Here is a 21,857-nt window from a genome sequence, read left to right on the forward strand (position 1 = left end):
ACTACACTTCAGGTCTTTATTCCTTTTTCTAGATGACCATCTGTCCTTTGTCTCCTCCAGAGACAAAGATTAATAGGACGCATATGCCAGCGATACAGCTAAGATATGGTATCACCAGTGTCTTCTTACGAAAAGCCAGTGCAGCAGCAGGCACGGGTGGGTCCACGTCCTCTGCACTGGGTAATTCTTAAGAGTTAGCGGACACCTCTCCAAATTTACAAATATACTTTAGTAAAACTGCCAGGAAGTCTTTGGTTTGTTTTTTGTCCTGAAGAACTCACTCAGCCAGTTGTATATACACTGCCTGGCCAAAAAAAAAGGTCACACACACTAATATTTCGTTGGACCGCCTTTAGCTTTGATTACGGCACGCATTCGCTGTGGCATTGTTTCGATAAGCTTCTGCAATGTCACAAGATTTAGTTCCATCCAGTGTTGCATTAATTTTTCACCAAGATCTTGCATTGATGATGGTAGAGTCTGACCGCTGCGCAAAGCCTTCTCCAGCAGATTCTCAACTCTGGAACAGGGTAAATCTGGACTCATCAGACCACATGACCTTCTTCCATTGCTCCAGAGTCCAATCTTTATGCTCCCTAGCAAATTGAAGCCTTTTTTTCCGGTTTGCCTCACAAGTTAGTGGTTTTCTTATGGCTACACAGCTGTTCAGTCCCAATCCCTTGAGTTCCCTTCACATAGTGAAAGTAAGAGCATTTCCACATGCACAATTAAACATAGACCTGAGTTCTACTGTTGTTTTTCTTCGATTTGATTTCACCAAACGTTTAAGTGATCGCCGATCACGATCATTCAGGATTTTTTTCCGGCCACATTTCTTCCTCGAAGACGATGGGTCCCCACTATCCTTCCAGTTTTTAATAATGCGTTGGACAGTTCTTAACCCAATTTTAGTAGTTTCTGCAATCTCCTTAGATGTTTTCTCTGCTTGATGCATGCCAATGTTTTGACCCTTCTCAAACAGACTAACATATTTTCCACGACCACGAGACGTGTCTTTCAACATGGTTGTTTAAGAAATGAGAAGCAACTCATTGCACCAGTTGGGGTTAAATAACTTGTTGCCAGCTGAAAGATAATCGCCCATGCAGTAATTATCCAATAGGAGGCTCGTACCTATTTGCTTAGTTAAATCCAGGTGGCGACTTTTTTTTTGGCCAGGCAGTGTAACTTGTTTTCCAAAGAGTGAGACAAGTTTCTAATTGATGTCCAATCTATTCACTTTGCCACCAGTGGGCCCAGCCAAGTTCTCAAGGATAATTAAAGTAAACAGGAGGGCCACAGCAAAGGGTCTGAATAGTTAAAAACTGAAATCTCTCCTTATATCATTTTTTTTTTTATAATTTTGCAGATTTTTATGAAAACACATTTTCACTTTCGCTTTATCAGTATGGGTTATTGAGTGTAACTTGATGGGCAAAATGGCAAATGCAACCATTTAAAAGTTAATTACAATATTAAATACAGTGTTTAGAAATTGAAGGGGTCTAAATGCTTTCTGAAACCACTGTATGATGAGCTGCCCAGACACTGCTGTTGCATTCAAGACACAACCATCTTCTGACAATCTTCTCAGAGTTTGGGGTCCTGTTCTTGCATTAACCCTTTGTTATCATAATTTGTGCATCAAATTTGATTAACTGCTGTGGTGTGGTAATGGATGTGATACCCAGTGTTGGCGATTTGCAATTTTAGGCGCCACAATTGACCCCTAGAAACACAACCAGTAAATTAAATAGACATTACAAAAATTGGCATACTGTATGAACCACGCATTAAAAATACAGTTTTCTCATCGTGTCAGCACTTCGTTTGAAAGCTGGACATGTACTGTAGCTTTACTTCTAACGCTGTACTTATTACCTCTGACACACTTGGGGCATCGACGTTTGTCGTTTGAGAAGGTCACAAAAAAGCAGTCACCCTCGGAGTGGAGCGAGTTTGTCGCAATCCACACAACCCTGAACCTCGCACTTCTTTTGAATGTTGCAGAAATCAGATTACCAGAAAAATATAACAAAGCATGAAAACACGAGTAGGACTGGCAAAACTCCATAATCCCAGTGAAAATAGATAGCATGTTAACTGAAATTTATCATTATCAGTATTGGCACGCAGAAGGAAAAACAAACGAGGTCGTTCAAGTGTGCGGGGCTTCACATAACAGGCTTGACTATATATGATATGCCTCATTACAAATCACCTCTTTCCTTTCGAGTTTGCCGCCCCCACCCTCGTTATTTTTGCCGTGTAGTCTTTCTCTTCTATCCTGCTAAATAAACCAATAAACGCGCGCCTCTCAGCATATTCACAGCAAACTGCTCGAGTCGTCTGGTTCGCCTGAGCCTTGCGCTTGACACGTGATGTCGTTTCCATGGTAGCGTGGTGCTGTTGGCCAGGCGTTTCTAGTTGATGTCGGACTTCAGCGCGAGTCGATGACGGAGTCATGTAAGTACTGTACGGCTTGAAATGGTAGAGATGAAACTAAAAGCGACTTTACTTGTATTGATAGAAAGAACATAACCACTGCACAAATACATCTTTTATGGTCATCTACGATGAAGCACAAATCCAGTGGAAAAAAAGGTAAAATTTTGTACCCAGGGGCTGTCCGACTGCAGGTAGCGCATGACTTTAACTCTCATCCCCACAGCATCTGTCATATTAAAATAGTTCTTTAAGTTTTATATAACGTTAACAGAATATTAAGTTTTTCCACGAGATGTTCCAAACACACTGAGCAATTTCACATTGGCCAGTTCATGTGTAGGGTGTTGCGAACAAGTGCGAATTTATATTCTGATAAATTGTATCTTTTTTGTAATCCATTTAACTATCCAGATATCCATCCATTTGGATCAGGTATAAGAGAAGGACCGACATCTCAGAGCACACTCAGCTACTTGGTATGGAATTATATACACTTGTCACAAATTTACGATTTAGTACTGTGTGTTAATATCAGGTTGGAAACCAGAGCTTTCACAGTATATTGCTCAACCTCCACATGGGGAGCATCCCATCCGGAAATGAAACCATGCCCAAATCCCACATGCTAGGTCCTGTCCTGTTACACCCTTAAAGCAGTAACAATTTACATGACATGCTTAATGTTGGGGATAGACTCAGTAACATTTTTTTTCTTGCTTATTATAACTTATAAAACAACTAAACTGAAATAACTTTAGTGCAGAGAGAAGTTTTATCTCACAGTAAACAGTTCAGTCTCAATGTTATGAACAATCACACAGCATTGCATATCCTGTATTCTGTAATAAACTAAATGAGCAAGCAACTGGTTCAACAAGAGTTTTTTTAACATTTGATTAAATAGTTGCATTAAAACCTGTAAACATAAAGTTCCAATATTAGGTGTCAGAATAAAGATAATGATACCCCGATACAAGGGAGACCGGTGTTCATGTCCCAGGTGTTTTCTGTGTAGAACTGGCATATTCCATTTTGTGTCAGGGAGGAATGCAGAATTTTCATTGGATGTTGTTCAAATTCCTCCCTTCTCTTTGATATTGTATCCTGTTATACTCTTAATATAATGGTGGGGATTGACATAGTAACATTGTACTTTATAGCATTTCAGGCATTTACCATATTGCCACTCTTAAGGTCTCTGGTGTATAACAATAAGCCAAAGATTATTGTTCTAACTTCTGTCTGCACTCTAGGAATTTTACATTTGCAGTTTTTGTAATTTTCATTAACAAAATAAAGTGCATGAATACCTCAGTCTTCATAGAAGAATTTGTAATGTGATCCATGTGACACCAGACTATAAAAAAGGTTTCATAAATGGAAGACAGTGTAACCTGACCTATTAATATTCTTTTTGTATATTATCCTGACACCGTTACCTAAGGCAACCTTTAAGATCAGAAGACACTGCAAAACAATTTTTATAAGTACATTAAAAATGAGTAAAGTAACTTGCCAAGGGTCACACAGCAAGCCAAATGTGAGAAGTGAACTGAGAACCTTGTGAATTAGAAAAGCTCAGCGCCTCAAACACTACCATGCATTGTCTGCATGCCATTTAAACTTGAATAGAAGATTCTGTTACTCGCTGCAAGCTTATTGTTTTCAAAGTGGAAATAGATGAGATGGAACTAAACACTAGATAAGTATAAGTGTAATGCTTTTCATAGTAGTAGGAAAGAGCATCTATTGTATTTTAAGTTTAAGAAACTCAAGATAGCGGCACGGTGGCGCAGTGGGTAGCGCTGCTGCCTCGCAGTTAGGAGACCCGGGTTCGCTTCCCGGGTCCTCCCTGCGTGGAGTTTGCATGTTCTCCCCGTGTCTGCGTGGGTTTCCTCCGGGCACTCCGGTTTCCTCCCACAGTCCAAAGACATGCAGGTTAGGTGGATTGGTGATTCTAAATTGGCCCTAGTGTGTGCTTGGTGTGTGGGTGTGTTTGTGTGTGTCCTGCGGTGGGTTGGCACCCTGCCCGGGATTGGTTCCCTTCCTTGTGCCCTGTGTTGGCTGGGATTGGCTCCAGAAGACCCCCGTGACCCTGTGTTCGGATTCAGCGGGTTGGATAATGGATGGATGGATGGATGGATGGATGGAAACTCAAGATGAGCTTTTCAAATATGTGCCCACAGACCTATCTACAAATGTGATTACATTGTTTTCATTAGTGACATGGTTAGGAAAATATATTTTAAAAACACAGAATTTGAAAAATTAACTGCAGCATCTTGCAAAAGTCTGTAAATAGTTCCTGTATTCACACTTTAAAAGGTAAAATAAAAATACTGCATGAATAATCAGCAGGCTAGCTAACTGAAGAAATTGCCTTGCAGAAATGTTCCTTTTATAATTGTGGTGCATATTTATATTTATACTAATACAAAAATTGGACAATACATACATTTTATTATTTAAATAACTTCTTGTAAGAAAATGCATGTTCTTCCTGAAGATTCAGTTCCAGTACCTTTACTGATTTGCAGTTTGTATTATTTACTTTTCTTTCTATTCCGACCATACACTCTTACTCCATGCCTTGCCACTATGGCACCCCCTGCATATACTGTAGAATAAAAGGGAAATAAGTTTTTCTGTGATTATTTGAAAATGGGTTACTGCCTCTTTGCAACACACCATTTCTGTTACTCATTGATGAAGCATCTTTTAATCACTATGATGTACAGAGTTACCAGAATTAAAATAATTAGTGGAATGTTTTTTTCTTTTTTAGATGAATAGCCCAAAGATGACCGATGTAGCAGCAAATTTACGCACTCTGGACTTTGAGTCAGGCCTTAGTGTCGATGAAAGGCAGTTTTTGTTTCTGCGTGCCCGTGCTTCTGCGAAGACGATATGTGGCTGTGCCCATGCCACTTTCTTCTGTAAACTCCTGCATACAGTGAGGTAGGAAACCTTAATGAAAATTTTGGAATGTACCTGATAAATTGAGAAGCTGGCTACCGCTTGTGTGTGTCACATAAATGTAAAAGCTCTTTTTATGTGATTAAACAGAAAATAAGATAATCAATGAAAAGATTAAAAACCAGCAGTGACTTCTAGAGATGCCATGGCCTGAATACCCTATTTAAAACATTCTCTCTCACAAAACAGTTAATGTGCTTATGATTTAAAATAAAACACTTTTTTGTCTTGTATAAATACAATTGCAAATATTGTATTTTTGAATAAAAATTACCAATAATATTAATTCTGGCTAAGTTTCCCTTTCAAAGGGGCATTCAGTTAAATGAAGAATGTGAAAAGGTTTCAGGTCTTTTATTAGACTAAAACCTAAGATGTTTAAACTATTTATGGCACCCACTTTCTTTGAGATTATTTTTCACTTGATTTTGATTGTTAAGTGTCCTGTGATCAAACCCTCTGGCCAGACCTTATCTGTAGGGTGTTTTCATATTCTCACAGTGTCTTTGTGAGTTCTTTATATATGGATGCTCAGGTTTCCCTTCCACATCTCCAAAGACATGCAGGTTAGGTGTGTGCATTAATGGGCCCTGCAATGAAATAGCACCTTCTTCAGTGCTGTTTCCTGTCATACACCCAGTCTTGTCAAGACACACTCCAGCACCCTGCAGCCCTGAATTGGATTAAGCAGGTATTTAAATGATGCTTTTTGTTTTATGTTGTCTGATAACTCCTACATATTTAGGTTAGGTAAATATGTAATATGATATATTTGACTCACGGGTAGTGCAGTGGTCAAAATTGCAGCTTCACAGGTCCATAGAAGTTAGCTGAATTCTCCACCAGTTAGCATGTGTGTAAAATTTATATGTTCTCAATTGGCCTAGTATCAGTGACTGAAGATAGTAATGAAAGTAAGAATTTTGTCACATGTATAGAGTACTGTGAAGTTCTTACTTGCAGCCCAACAAACATGCAACACATGGCAACATCGTGATAAACAAGAAAGAATCTTTTAATTAAAATAAATGGAAAGTCCTTACTCAGTTTTATAATGCATTTCCACACTGAACACCATACCAAGGCATCACATACTTGTAATATAGCTAGTTTTCATATTGTCTTTCCTTTGATGATCCATTCTGCCCAGTGTTAGTTCCTATGTTGTGCTTTATCCTGTGAAGATCACATTTAACTTCCTGGAAATGTACTTAAAAAAAAATGTTCAGAAAATGGCTGGATGGATTTTGAGTTATAAAAATAAGCAGCATTGTTTTTCACAGCTTATTGTACTTTGATGGACATACATGCTGTACATACATACAGACAGACATACATTCTCAAAACCGTTTAATCCAGTTCAGGGCTATGGTGGGTTGAATCCTGTCCTGGCAGCACTGAGTGCAAGGCAGGGAGATAACCCTAGACATGACACTTGATCATTGCTGAAAACACCAAAATCTACTTAGAGTGCATGTGGTCCAGGTTAGAGTTGCAAGTTAATGTAATATGAATGTCTTTGTGGATGTGGGTGGAAAACTCACATAGACAAGCAGAGAATGCACATTCTAAATGGATGAAGGAATTGAACCTATGGTACAGGATCTACATGGCAGCTGCAAGTTGGTCACCCTACCAGCATAACAAGATATTATATTATTGGAAAAGGGCATATCTTGAGTTTATTATAGGCTTCAACTATAGTGAGCCAATAAGCTGAAATTGTACTTTTATACTGGTTTAAAATAACTGATCTATTTATATATTGTATTTTATAAAAAAAATAAAAGCAAATATATTATATTTGTGAATTTCCCCTTGAGATTAATAAAGTATCTATCTATCTATCTATCTATCTATCTATCTATCTATCTATCTATCTATCTATCTAGTAATAGTAAAAATTATATTCTTATTTAAATTACATTGGGTTATAATTAACTGTTTGAGCATAACACTCAGCCTTAGATTGTGAGTACAATTCAGTGAGCTAATGAGAAATGCAGGGCTAACTATTTGTTCAACTTGCTTTTTCAGAAAAAAGCTGTTAAAAGGCAGTGCCTCTGTAATGTCTAAACCTTCATCCATGTTCTCCAGTGATGCAGAATGTCTAAAAGTAGGTATTATTGGCGGAGGTCACATTGGAAAGCAGCTGGTTCATGCCTTACTTGAAGTTGCATGTCTAAAGCCATCTGCCATCAATGTTTCTAGCAGGAGACCAGAAACATTAGGTAAGGAGTTTGCCACACTCATTCCTGGAGCTCCCTGTAGTTAGGGAAGTTTCATAATCATACCTCAGTAATGATTGCAGACCTCCAATTTTAACCTTTTCTTAATTCACTGTTTCTACCTTTGGTCTGTCCTTCCAAGTATTCATTTTGTGTTTTACCTTTCTAAGAAAGTACCAGATATGCAAGTGTGATGTATATACTTGATTAATTTTCTGAGACATTTTGTTACTTCTTTTCATTCACCTCTCCACCCAATTTGTAAACTTTCCATCTCAATTATAGGATCACAGGAGGTCATTGCCAATTGGCAGCAGTAGGCAACATGCAGGAGACAACCTAGGACCAAATGCCAGATCATCACAAGGAATAATGATTTAGCCAATTTAGATTCAGCAGTTAAATAAACACAGCTTCATGAATAAGGAGAATCTGGAGTAATCTGTATTGGGGTTGGGAAATTATGGGTTCATTCACACAGACAATGATAGAGCCAGGACCTGAATGTGCATCCTTATACCTGTGAGTCAGCACTACTACATAATGCAACATTCTGCAACCCTATTTTTTAATTTCTTCTACTTCTTTGTTATAGAAAGCAGTTGAAGTTCGGTTCATACAAGTAGAAAAGACATTTTGCTGTTACAGAATATAGAAACGCTCAACTGTAAAATAAGTAAATTGAAATAACTTTAGTGCCCAGAAAAGTATTAGCTCAGTGTACACAATCCAGTCTAAATATCATGAACAAGGAAAACACACAGCATTGAGTATCCTGTATTCTGTAATAAACTACATTAGCAATCATAGGCTCCCACAAACCTTCTCTGGGTAAGTTGGTTGCAGCTTTTAAAAATTTTACGTTCAACTACAGGCGGATAACACTGCTCTTTGTGCCGAGTAAGGTCCTTGCTAGGGTCGTCCTCAATAGGATCCGTGATCACTTGCTCACCCTAGGTTTTACACCTAAAAAGTCTATCATCAACTGTATCCTGGCACTGAGGGTTCTCATGGAGCGCAAACATGAATATCGGCAGAGTTTCTTTGCAGGCTTTGTCGATTTTCGCAAAGCGTTCGAGCTGCCCTGTGGGACATCCTGAGGGTTCGCGGGATCCCCTCGAGGTTGCTGGATATCATGGCCGGCCTGTACACTGGTACTGTGAGTGCTGTGCAGAGTGGAGGCAGGACCTCTGTGTTTTTCCCAGTTGATTCTGGGGTTCGTTAGGGGTGTGTTCTTGCTCCTGCTCTGTTCATTGCTTGTATGGACTGGGTGTTGGGCAAGGTCGTGGGGTCCAGCAGCTGTGGGGCATCTGTTGGTGAAGAAAGATTCACGGATCTTGACTTTGCTGATGATGCTGTGATCTTTGTGGAGTCAATGGAGGCTGTGATCGGGACGCTCGAGAGACTGAGCGAGGAGTCTGAGTGTCTGGGCTTGTGAGTGTCCTGGATAAAAACCAAGATCCAGGCCTTTGTGTCTCTTGGGCACAACTATCAGCAGTGTGTCTGTTTGTGGAGATAGTGTCGACCTTGTCGAGAGGTTTACATACCTTGGCAGTGACATTCATGTCTCTGGTGATTCTTCCTATGAAGTCAGTAGGCGGATTGGGAGAGCATGGGGGGGTCATGAGGTCACTGGAAAGGGGTGTGTTGCGCTCCCGATGTCTTTGCAAAAGGACGAAGGTCCAAGTCTTTAGAGTCCTGGTGCTTCCTGTCTTGCTATATGATTGCGAGACATGGACGCTATCCAATGACCTGAGACAAAGACTGAACTCCTTTGGTACTGTGTCTCTCCGGAAAATCCTTAGGTACCGTTAGTTTGACTTTGTGTCGAATGAGCGGTTGCTCATGGAGTCCCGAATGAGGCACATTGGTTGCATTGTGAGGGAGCGTCAGTTACGGCACTATGGCCATGTGGCGCGTTTCCCCAAGGGTTATCCGGCTCATAAGATCCTCATAGCTGGGGAACCGAGTGGCTGGACCAGGCCAAGGGGTCGCCCACATAACACCTGGCTGCGGCAGATAGAGGGTCATTTCTGGAGGGTGGAACTAGACCACATGTCTGCCTGGGGTGTTGCCAACCGGGATCCCAAGTTGTTTGGTCATGTAGTGGCTGGGGAAACGCACAGTACCAGTGCATGCTCCCCAACTTGACTTGACTTGCCACTATGGTAAATATTGCTATTTTTGCCAGTTGTTCCAAAACATTTTTTTCAAGAGTGAAATTATAGGTGATCAAGAATTAAAGAGAAAATGCTCTGTCTTGCTTTTTTTAATTTTTGACCAAATACTTATTATAAATCACATGGAAATGAGTGCTAACCTGAAATGTAAAAAAATTAATGTAGCAAAAAATGTTTAAAATAGCAAACTGATGAACACAGAGGGGCGGCACGGTGGCGCAGTGGGTAGCGCTGCTGCCTCGCAGTTGGGAGATCTTGGGGACCTGGGTTCGCTTCCCGGGTCCTCCCTGCGTGGAGTTTGCATGTTCTCCCCGTGTCTGCGTGGGTTTCCTCCGGGCGCTCCGGTTTCCTCCCACAGTCCAAAGACATGCAGGTTAGGTGGATTGGCGATTCTAAATTGGCCCTAGTGTGTGTGTGGGTGTGTTTGTGTGTGTCCTGCGGTGGGTTGGCACCCTGCCCAGGATTGGTTCCCTGCCTTGTGCCCTGTGTTGGCTGGGATTGGCTCCAGCAGACCCCCGTGACCCTGTGTTCGGATTCAGCGGGTTGGAAAATGGATGGATGGATGGATGGATGAACACAGAAGGCAGTGTGGTTTAGTGTCCAACACACTGGACTTAATGTTACAAGTTCATATATAATTCCTGATTCCCTCTGTGACATTGAGTGAGTTGTCTAAGCAAGTAATGCTTTTGGGGTGAAACCCATTATAAAAGGCACAGCTTGAAGTTAGGATTGATTTATTGAGTCTTAGCAAAAGGATCATTTGGTGCTGCTAATTTCATTCTTAGATTTTTAATTCTGAAGACATGCTGTGTGATCTAGTCATTAAGGAGTTGGTCATGAAGCAAACAGGTCAGTAATCACTTTATTGGCTAGGTCAAATTCAATCTATACCATATACGTATACTACTGGTTAAAAGTTTTAGAACACCTCAGATTTTTCTACTTTTTCTTCAGATTTATTCAGTTTAAATGCAATGATTGACTTAAAATGGTGAAAAGGTAAGTTCTAAACTGTTAGAGGTTTACATTTAAAGTTTAGGTTAGCAAAAACTGAAAAAAATGAAATTTTAGAATTTACAAATGGGCCTTCTTCTGGGAACAATACATTACAACCTACAGATGTTTTCCAGCAATTAAAGTAAATTAAGTCTTGAAAGCTGACGCAAACAGTTTGCACAGGTGACCCACCTTCTGTTGATTACTTAAAAACCCATTGTCTGTCTTAAAGCAGAGTTGGAATAGACTGTGCTGCTACACCCTCTACTCCCTAGAAATGTGGAAATTCCAGTGATAATAGAAAGAAAACTGCAATTAATAAATGAAACAAGATAGAACATTATTATAGTTAGAAGTGTAGGCCTTTCATTTAGAGGAACTGCAAAAAACAAAGTATGAGCGAGTACAATTGGGTTCCTTCACAATCCAAAGACAATTAGAAACTGCTATAGAAAGTGATCTGGCAGACCTAAAGTCACAACCCAAGTTTCTAAGGGTCACCAACTTCTAAAACTTTTGACCGGTAGCTTATCACTACAGTCATTTGGTGTGAAATGCATAGTATAAAGTGTAAACACTCCATAGTATAGGGCTTACAATTAAGAATGTCATGTAAGGTTAAGTGATGATTACCAAAGAGTACACTTAGAAATTAAATGATACTGTATATTTTTGTTAGTTATTTCTGTTTTAAAAGTATATAGAAGTACTTAACAACAGATAATTGTGCTGAAGATTTCACTTAGCCAATAGCAAAAGGTTTATGATTCGTCTGTTACTAAATAAAAGAGAAATTCCCAAAAAAACAACATAAGCCCTTAATGAACTGAGTTATTCAGTAAAATAAACTGTCTTTATACTTGTTCAGCTATTTCTATTTTTGTTTTTCAATCATAGCATTACACACGTGGTAATAATCTTTTTTTTTCATTTTAGAAGACTTAGAGAAGCTAGAAGTGAAATGCTTTTATAACAATGGACGGCTGGCTGCTTGGGCAGATGTTCTTTTCCTCTGCTGCCTGCCATCTCACCTGTCTCATGTCTGTGCAGAGATTCAACACAAGCTTAATCGTACCTGTGTGGTGTACAGTTTTGTGTCAGCAGTGCCAGTACTGAGGTAGCCACCTTAATTGCAATTTTTCATCTTTTTTTTTGGATGGGTAACCATTTCATACTTCTGGAACACCAATTTACTTATGACCTGAGGGACTGGTTTCCTGCCAGTACTACTGTAGTTGTCCAGATATGACAGCACCAAAGTCTGGAGCAGACGTTGTGCTGCATAATCTGATTTTGCAGTTATTGAGCAAATCTGCAAGATCAGGAGACTGTAGCAACACAGTCCCTGTAGAACAGCTGGTCATCAGTCACACCCAAATCCCCCCAAGGTTGCATAGCAGCTTGGTGAGTGTTAACAATAATGAGCCTAGCAGAGGAGAGGTGGGGTGCTGAATAGCATCAAGCACCAAGCTTTAAGTGGAAGTCAGAATGCACACTTTTACAGGTTTCATTGACGAGCCAGTGTGTTTTACCACATACACAGATTTATGTTGCATTTATATTATTATAAATGGTCTTGGTTATAGTTAATTGTTTTACATTGAATAGAGAAAAAAAATCTTTATTGTTACTGGTGACTTGTTTTAAAAAGTTAGGGTTTTTTGGTTTATTAAGGGCTATGTCTTTAATATTTTAGTAATGTTCAATTTCTTTTCTTTGTTACTCCACCATCCTTATCTTAACATCGGTACATTCATTTTTTGTCCATATCATTGTAAAATGCTTCTTGATAAGACATTTTCTAATTCTACTGCATCGTGATGTACAGTATTTTTGTGATATTTTTTTCCATAGCTCATCAGCGATTTATTTTTTCTTTATTTTTTTTCTGACTGCAGTCATGGAATGGAAGGGGATAGGACTGTGCTTTGTTGACATGAAAAGAAACTTTACTTTTCCATACACGCAAAAAAATGTAATGAAGCAGAGCTATGTATACGTACATGTGCAGTTTGTTTTTTGTCAATAATTAAATTTAAGATGTTTTTTGTCTTTAAATATAGCCATTTATTTATACCTAACTTATCTTAAATGTCAACTGGAAATTTGATGCTCATTTTTATGATGACTGCAAACAATATACTGTGCAGAATACCAGAACACAGTAAATGTTTACTTTCACTGACATTCATTTCTTTTCCCATCAAAATTGCTCTTATTTTCTATGTCTGCAATTGTAACATTTTACAATTACTGTTGTTTAATTGCAGACAACAATTTTTCTTAATTATTGTACATAGCAAATGTACTTTATATGTCACATTTCTTTTTATTTTAATATATTTGCTTTCATGTACAGTAACTGTTTTTTGTAGGGGACCAATGCATTCCCACACAACTTTTATATGTTTTTGTATATCACATTTATTAATATATACCAGATTGACAGGGTTTGAGTGATCGTTTATATAACTTTACATACTAACAATAAATATTAACAACATGCAGTATGATTAAAGTAAACTAGTTTCTATCCATTTTCTAACTCTGACTCAGTCTACTTCTCTAGTTCCTATGTTTTGCTTTTGCTTAACTTTTAAGTCTTAATTCATAATTTCACACTGATTATACTGTTCCTTGTTATTCTTTAGACTCCAGCAGTTACTGTCTCATAATATGATTTTGAGACCAGAATACAACTTTACAAGTGAAAGCTCTGGTGAGGTCTGGTTGACCAAATGCGGTATTGTTGCATCGCTGAGAGACCCTGTGGTAATTGAGGCTACCTGCCCTTTCAGAGAAAACTGTAAGAGCATAAGATCAATTTTAGGATCTCTATGAATGCTTGAATGATTTACTGATATGACATACAATTAAACAGTGGCTACCCCATGGCCCTACCCTGGAAAGGTAGCTTAAGAAGATGGATGGATAGAGATTGACAATGTGCTTGTTAATAAAACTTGTAGTGCATTGATTCAATGCTGCAACGTTTATTAACAAACACATGTCTTATATAATACTTGATAGAAATGCCATTTAGGAATACTCACGTTTGCAATCAATTATAGAAAATTATACCAGTTTAACCAGCCACAACATATTTTTAGTACACAAATGGCACAAAAGTAAACCATTGCAAAAGTTACTACTGGTAAGGAGATCAATAATAAGAATATTCATTCTGAAAATACCAGTAATAGTAATTTCAGCTTGAATAAAATGACTAAAAATACCATTTAAAAGGATAAATTCCTATTGAATTAAATTGGTGGCTTTACATATTTTGTTTGTAAGAACCTCATACTTTAGACATATTTACAGTTACTCTCTGTGGCTTGCATGTTTCTTTAGATAAAGTATGTTTCTATTAGATATCTAATCCAAAGGGTTAAAGATGATTCAGGTCTTCTGTCCATGCCAGTGTGAAACAATCCTTTCTGCATTTGACATACTGTACATACTGAAACAATTCTCTTTCATTAGTGTTTGGTACATACTGTACAATCACAGCATACAGTCATATGAAAAAGTTTGGGAACCTCTCTCAGCCAGCATAATAATTTACTCTACTTTCAACAAAAAAGATAACAGTGGTATGTCTTTCATTTCCTAGGAACATCTGAGTACTGGGGTGTTTTCCGAACAAAGATTTTTAGTGAAGCAGTATTTAGTTGTATAAAATTAAATCAAATGTGAAAAACTGTGCAAAAATTTCGGTCCCCATGTAATTTTGCTGATTTGAATGCATGTAACTGCTCAATACTGATTACCTGCAACACCAAATTGGTTGGATTAGCTGGTTAAGCCTTGAACTTCATATACAGATGTGTCCAATCATGAGAAAAGGTATTTAAGGAGGTCAATTGCAAGTTGTGCTTCTCTTTGACTCTCCTCTGAAGAGTGACAGCATGGGCTCCTCAAAGCAACTCTCAAAAGATCTGAAAACAAAAATTGTTCAGTATGATGGTTTAGGGCAGCGGTTCTCAAACTGTGGGGCACGCTTCAATGGCTCGTGCCCCAAACATTTCTCTGTGTTTGTTATCTTTTCTTACAATATAACACTTAATTCACAGTGGGAAGTAATTTCACCAAATAAATTGTATTTCACCACAAGTGAAGTCCATGCAATTAGCAGATATTTTTTCATCTCATCTGCAACTTTTTTCTCCATGTGCAAAAGCATAGCACAGTTTAGACAGATAGAACTTTATTTGTCCCTGGAGGGAAACTTGCCTTTTCAAAGAAGCTCAATAAATAGAACACAGAGCTCCTGTGAAATGTTGTAGAGCATGGAAATGAGGGCACAGCTAGAGAGCAAATACCTGCAAGCAATTTGTTGCTACTAAAATTCATTGGCCTAGGTATGTGGCCGCCGGTGATTGGATTACTGATTTGGGGAAACAGTGCAGATGGTGTTACCCATGGTGTTACCTCTGCTCCTAAATGAGAACTGCAAGGCAGAACTGGTGTAATGAATATGTAGATAGAACAAAAAAAGGGGCGCGAATGTTGCCATATGTGGCATAATTTTGGTATTCGTAGGGAAATTTTAAACTTGTAGCAGTGTATCGACAGCAAAAAATATAGGAATAAATTTTATTAGGGTTTCAAAAAAACGTTAGGGGGCGCGATTAAAACTGTTATGAAAACTTGGGTTGCAAATACTTAAAGGCTGAGAAATGCTGGTTTAGGGGAAGGCTACAAAAAGTCAGTTTCAACTGTAAGGAATGTAATCAGGAAATGGAAGGCCACAGGCACAGTTGCTGTTAAACCTAGCAGGTCTGGCAGGCCAAGAAAAATACAGGAGCGGCATATGTGTAGAATTGATCAGATCACCTCCAAAGACCTGCAAGAACATCTTGCTGCAGATGGTGTATCTGTACATCGTTCTACAATTCAGCGCAATTTGCACAAAGAACATCTGTATGGCAGGGTGATGAGAAAGAAGCCCTTTCTGCACTCACGCCACAAACAGAGTCGCTTGTTGTATGCAAATGCTCATTTAGACAAGCCAGATTAATTTTGGAAGTGCTTTGGATTGATGAAATAAAAATTGAGTTATTTGGTCAGAACAAAAAGTGCTTTGCATGGCGGAAGAAAAACACCACATTCCAAGAAAAACACCAGCTACCTACTTTTCAAATTTGGTGGAGGTTCCATCATGCTAGAGGGCTGTGTAGCTAGTACAGGGACTGGGGCCCTTGTTAAAGTCGAGGGTCAGATGAATTCAACCCAATATCAACAAATTCTTCAGGATAATGTTCAAGCATCAGTCACAAAGTTAAAGTTACGCAGGGGTTGGATATTCCAGCAAGACAATGACCCAAAGCACAGTTCAAAATCTACAAGGCATTCATGCAGAGGGAGAAGTACAATGTTCTGGAATGGCCGTCACAGTCCCCTGACTTGAATATCATTGAAAATCTATGGGATGATTTGAAGCAGGCTGTCCATGCTCGGCAGCCATCAAATTTAACTGAACTGGAGAGATTTTGTATGGAAGAATGGTCACAAATACCTCCATCCAGAATCCAGACACCCATCAAAGGCTATAGGAGGCGTCTAGAGGCTGTTATATTTGCAAAAGGAGGCTCAACTAAGTATTGATGTAATATCTCTGTTGGGGTGCCCAAATCTATGCACCTGTCTAATTTTGTTATGATGCATATTGCATATTTTCTATTAATCCAATAAACTTAATGTCACTGCTGAAATACTACTGTTTCCATAAGGCAAGTCATATATTAAAAGGAAGTTGCTACTTTGAAAGCTCAGCCAATAATAAATAAAAATCCAAACAATTAAGAGGGGTTCCCAAACTTTTTCATATGACTGTAAATTAAACTGAATAAAATTGGTTTGCTAAGAATCGGGATGTTTGAGCACTCTGTACATGAATTAAAATTAACGAGTTGTTGCTGTGCCAGTTATTTGCTTGCTTCTTTAATCTCTTTGCAGAATTAAAATGTTGTTTTTGTTTCAATAAAAATAACACATATTAAACAGTGTTTTTGGATCACATTTTCATGTTTAATTCATATCAGTCTGTCTTCATGTATTGTTTGCTGAGGTGACTTTTCTATATTCTAAGTCATATATTTGACATGATAAGATGATATGCAGTATGTGTACGATTTTAGTAACCTGTGCAAAATGGTTTTTGTCTGTTTGTATACAGCAGGAATTTCTCTATCTAAAAAGTGGCCCGAGGCTGTTTTATACTCTCTATTAAATATGTGCACTGCAATGCATTTGGCCTCCAAGCAGACTATTAGCATCATTAATGAGTTGCTGCTTCTGCAAGGAACATCTGCAGTATATGACACCGAGCAAGTCTTCCAGTTCAAAACGCAGAGCTTTGTCAGCACATCCTTTGCTTCTGGTCTGTCTGATACAGAGTAAGTTGGAAATAAGTTCATTCAATCCATTATAGTACGTCTACTGGCAAATAAACAGCTCAGTCCGAAAGGTCAATAAACGCAAACTGCTGGCTGGTCGTTAACTGGAAAGGAGGAACTGATCAGTCTTGTAGTAGTAACAGACAAGGAGACATGTGTTTGAATTTCTCAAATACTAAACTTATATATTTGTTTGTATATTCATCAATGTATTCATATTAGCATCATTTATTACCATCTATGTTGAGTAATGATGGTTCTGTGTATGTGAATTTGTTTTTTTTTTTTATATATATATATATTTTCATGATGAACCTCCTTTGATGTGAAATTAGTGATCATTTATCAGTCAGGCTGAAGGTGAAGTTTATCTCAAAATTCAACCTTTATTTAGTCATAGATATAACAATTGAAAAACAAAACAATATACTGTAAGATAAAGATAAAGTCTTTCTCCTAGAAACAGAATGCATTGCCATTTTTCTGTTTTTGTCATTAAACCTAGATACTTGCTAAAGGTGTAAATGATCTCTTGAACCATGTTGCATTTATTACACATTTCAGGATTTGATCACTTGTCAAACCGCTAAAACAGAATTTATAGTCCTGAGGATGAGTAGGGTCATTAGTGATATGGTGAGGTCTGCTGTACATATTGATGTTCCGCTAGTGTTTTTTTAAACCAACCAGCCTATTTCTTTAATCTTTCTGCAAAACTTATACACAGAAGATTGGTAAAATCCTGCAGTTAAAATTCAGATTATTGTTTTTACAAGGAAAAGCAAATTTTGTTGAAATATTGTTGATTAGGGTGGCACGGTAGCGCAGTGGTAGCGCTGCTGCCTTGCAGTTAGGAGACCTGGGTTCACTTCCCTGGTCCTCCCTGCGTGGAGTTTGCATGTTCTCCCCGTGTCTGCGTAGGTTTCCTCCAGATGTTCCGGTTTCCTCCCACAGTCCACAGACATGCAAGTTAGGTGCATTGGCGATCCTAAATTGTCCCTAGTGTGTGGGTGTATGTGCGTGTGCCCTGTGGTAGGCTGGGGCCCTGCCTGGGGTTTGTTCCTGCCTTCCGCCCTGTGTTGGCTGCAATTGGCTCCAGCAGACCCCCGTGACCCTGTGTTCGGATTCAGCGGGTTGAAAAATGGATGGATGGACAATGGACGGATGGATGGATATCGTTGATTATTTATATTGATTCATTGATAATCAATCTGAATCTTGAAGTACAGAACTGTATTTATACGATGGATGTGGCACACTGTTCTTCTGTTTATCTTGGTGTTTTTCACTCTCTGTAAAGTTTAAAACCATTTCTCAGTTTTAAACAGGGGAGGTGCAGTAGTAGGTTTGAATCCCTCCCCAGACATTATTTGTATGAAGTTTGCACATCTCTGGTCTATTCCCCATAACAAAGATGCATTTGTTAGGCTCATTGGCAGATCCAAGTGTGATTATATGAGCTCTACGTTTGGATGAGTGCCCTGTCCGTGACTGACTCCTTCTTGCACAAAATGCTACCTGAATAGACTTAGACTTCCTGTAAATCAGAAGTGGATGAACAGACTTGAAATTGAATGGATAGATGAATAGAATTTTAAAGTATTCCTGGGATACTATGTCTGTCCAGCTTCCATTGCTATATAAAATATAAACTATGGATGCAACACACACCTTTTCTGTGCACTTGTACCAGCTGTTCCCTAAAAAACAAATAATGTAAGCCAATTGCCCTGCAGGAGAAGCAGTGCAGCCTAGTATCAAAAGTGTATTGGGTATACTTTTGAAACAGAATATCACTGTAAATTCAGATGCAATCAGATATGACGTATATCTGGTTGCCAATTGTTTGTCATATAATGGTGAGAGGCATATTTAGCAAGTTTTGTTTGCTAGAGCAATTAAATTATCCAGCAGTCAAATTTGTTAATTTGGATTGCATCCATTCAGAACCATTCTATGGCATGTCGCACACACGTCCATTCTCATCCCTATGTGTCTAGTTTAGAGACATCAGTCAGCCAATCATGAGTGAGAAAACTCAAGTATTCCAAAACAGGCATTTTCCACCCAGACAGTGTTCAAGTTACGTTTAAAAATCTAGGGCTATGATACATCAATGACTACCATAATGCTACCATGACACCCACTCAGATGTTCTCCCGCTGCATTAATTTTACCCTTTTCATGTATTGTCCTGTTCACACAACTACTTTGTCCAATTTCATTCTTTCGTCTGTATTCAATTCATTGTTTTGTTTGTGTTGTGCTGTAATGTTTACAATTGCTTTACAAAGTGCCTTGAGACGGTTCTAATTATTAAAAGTGTAATGCTATGGATGTGTATGATTACTGTTATGCATTATTGACTTTTGGAATTCTAGTAACATGCTTTTCTATTTACATGATATCTGCATTTAGGTCTTTTCCCTGGTTAAGTCTGGTAGAAGTGCAGAAGAAGGAAACTCCCCTGTCAAAAACTCTTTCAGATGAATATTTGCAAAGACACCTCTCAACAGTGTACTTTGCAGCTCTTGGAGTCCCAGAAGCTGAAAGGAAAGAGGAGTACAGAGAAAATCAGAAAGCTATCAGGTGGAGTCCTGAGTAATGTTTCTGTAATTCATATACATTTCATCTAAGTATATTTTAAACTATTCATCCTTGTCTACCATCTGCACCCGAAGAGTTAACAAAATAAAAGTCACTGAAATGTCTTAAGAGTATGATTGCTCTTTGTATGTGTTAATTTAAAAAATATATGTAAGTATTAAAAAATACATGTTTTTTTTGACCGTAAAATTTGTGTTTCAGGGATCTGGTTTAAAGGAACACCCCTGATCATTAATGGTCTGATGCAGATGAGCATCTTGTTGGCAATGATGACTGCCAGTGGTTTTAATAGTGACGCAAAACTGGTGCAAATACAGTCGCTAAACTTGGAATATTGATATGCAGTACATTTGATTAAATTTCATAGTTTGAAGTCATGCATTCTTATATAAACATCAGGCTCAGAAAGTATCCACCTCTACTGTCACACAGAGCCAAAGCCAGTCCAGTCAGCATCAACTGTAAGGCAGGAATCAACCCTGGAGGAGAAACAATTCTATAGCAGTACATGCTAATACGCTAGTACACAGTAAAAGTAAAAAAAAATCAAAATCATTTAAATATAAGTACACCTATTTCTCAAGCCCACTTACTTCATTTAAGGGTCACCGCAACCATCAATAAAAATACACAGTAATCAATTAAGAATTGGTGCATTGGATTGCTTATAAATGTGGAATTTAGGGAACAGCCATTTAGAAAATATGGGTGTAAATGTCGAAATGTTTGGATCAATTGAGGCCAGTGGTGTGACCGTATGGTCCAGGTTTTGTATTTGACTCCTGTTTGATCTGTCCTGCCCACAGCCAATTAGGCCCAACAGTTCAACGTGATTTTTATAAAAGTCAAACCGTTTCTAATCATTCAAGAAATACAGCAATTTTTAAAACAAATTTTGGCAACATTTAAACAGTTCATTATAAGTCATGGTCAGGTTCATAAAATACTCTGAGCCCAGTATACAATAACGTATTAATTTTGTTCTCCAAATTATACTTTTAGATCTGTCCAAACTGCTACAGTCGACCACACTACTGTGCAGCTTGTACAATTTATGTCATCTGGGCGTTCACTGCCATAGTCAGAATTAGAAAAGTAAGGAATCAGGACATTAGCAATGCTAAACTTATATCCCCCCTGTCATTCTAAACATGGTGGAGTAACAGAAATCTTGAGCATGCCCAAATAAAAGCATAATCCAGTTGAAATATACACGTTGATGAGGGTGGTTTAGTGGTTTATGCTGCTAGCTCTGAGCACTTGGCTGGTCCATAATAAATGCTTGACTACGCCCCGCATCTCATCAGCTTTCCATCCCTTGCTGCTAGACTAGGTTTCAATCTATGTCAGCGTTAAAATGGAGATCAGGAACATGCATATATTAAATGCAGATACCAATTACTAAAAATTATGTTCAGTACTCACATGCTCTTTGAAGAGAAGTAAAGCAAGTAAATATTTTGTGTGCCAACAATTTATCACAACTGTTTAGCTTTGTTCAGTGGAAGAGATGGCAAACTACAATATTCTGAGGTGGGATTATACACACAACCAAAATGAAGACCTCTAGAAACATCATTAATGTGCTAAAGCAAAACAGGGGTTGGGCCTAACAGAGACAGACAAACGTCCTCTGATACTGAAAAGATTCGGCAAGCCAGTGTAGTTAGCCACATTTCTGTTGTCTTTGATGCCGCGTCCTCTCCTGTTATAAAGCTTCCTCTACTTCTCTCTGTCCTGCGACATTTCTTCCAGGTGTCTTCCTCTTGCTCTTCTGTCTCTTGATTCCTCTATCACCATATCTTTCCACCTATTTCTTGACTTTCCTGCTGTTCTCTTTCCCACTGGAATCCATCTTTCCACTCTTCTTGCAGTCCCGAGTTGTCCATACACTATACTTGTCCTGCCCATCTTCTTATTCTCGAGACGCCTATTTTACTCGGCTCCATCTGAACTGTCTTTTACATTTACTTATTTGGCTGACACCTTTATCCAAGGCAACTTACAACATTTATGGT

General features: G+C 38.5%; 1 protein-coding gene across 3 annotated transcripts; it reads left to right on the plus strand.

Moving 5' to 3' along the window:
• The first annotated feature begins 2,357 nt into the window (after nt 1-2,357).
• noxred1 (NADP-dependent oxidoreductase domain containing 1) lies at nt 2,358-19,962 on the plus strand. Of its 3 annotated transcripts, none has more exons than XM_028821525.2 (7): nt 2,358-2,466; nt 5,234-5,406; nt 7,462-7,655; nt 11,768-11,948; nt 13,483-13,637; nt 17,013-17,232; nt 19,651-19,962. In XM_028821525.2, exons 2-7 carry the CDS (start codon nt 5,234-5,236, stop codon nt 19,835-19,837), a joined length of 1,110 nt encoding a protein of 369 aa, XP_028677358.1. In that variant the 5' UTR covers nt 2,358-2,466; the 3' UTR covers nt 19,838-19,962. The 3 variants fall into 3 exon arrangements, with proteins under 3 accessions (XP_028677358.1, XP_051775830.1, XP_051775831.1); XM_051919870.1 differs by having other exon boundaries at nt 2,367-2,475; nt 5,242-5,406; XM_051919871.1 differs by lacking the exon at nt 5,234-5,406 and having other exon boundaries at nt 2,406-2,466.
• The last annotated feature ends 1,895 nt before the right edge of the window (nt 19,963-21,857 follow it).

Source organism: Erpetoichthys calabaricus, chromosome 16 (assembly GCF_900747795.2).
Source record: "Erpetoichthys calabaricus chromosome 16, fErpCal1.3, whole genome shotgun sequence".
NCBI lineage: Eukaryota > Metazoa > Chordata > Cladistia > Polypteriformes > Polypteridae > Erpetoichthys > Erpetoichthys calabaricus.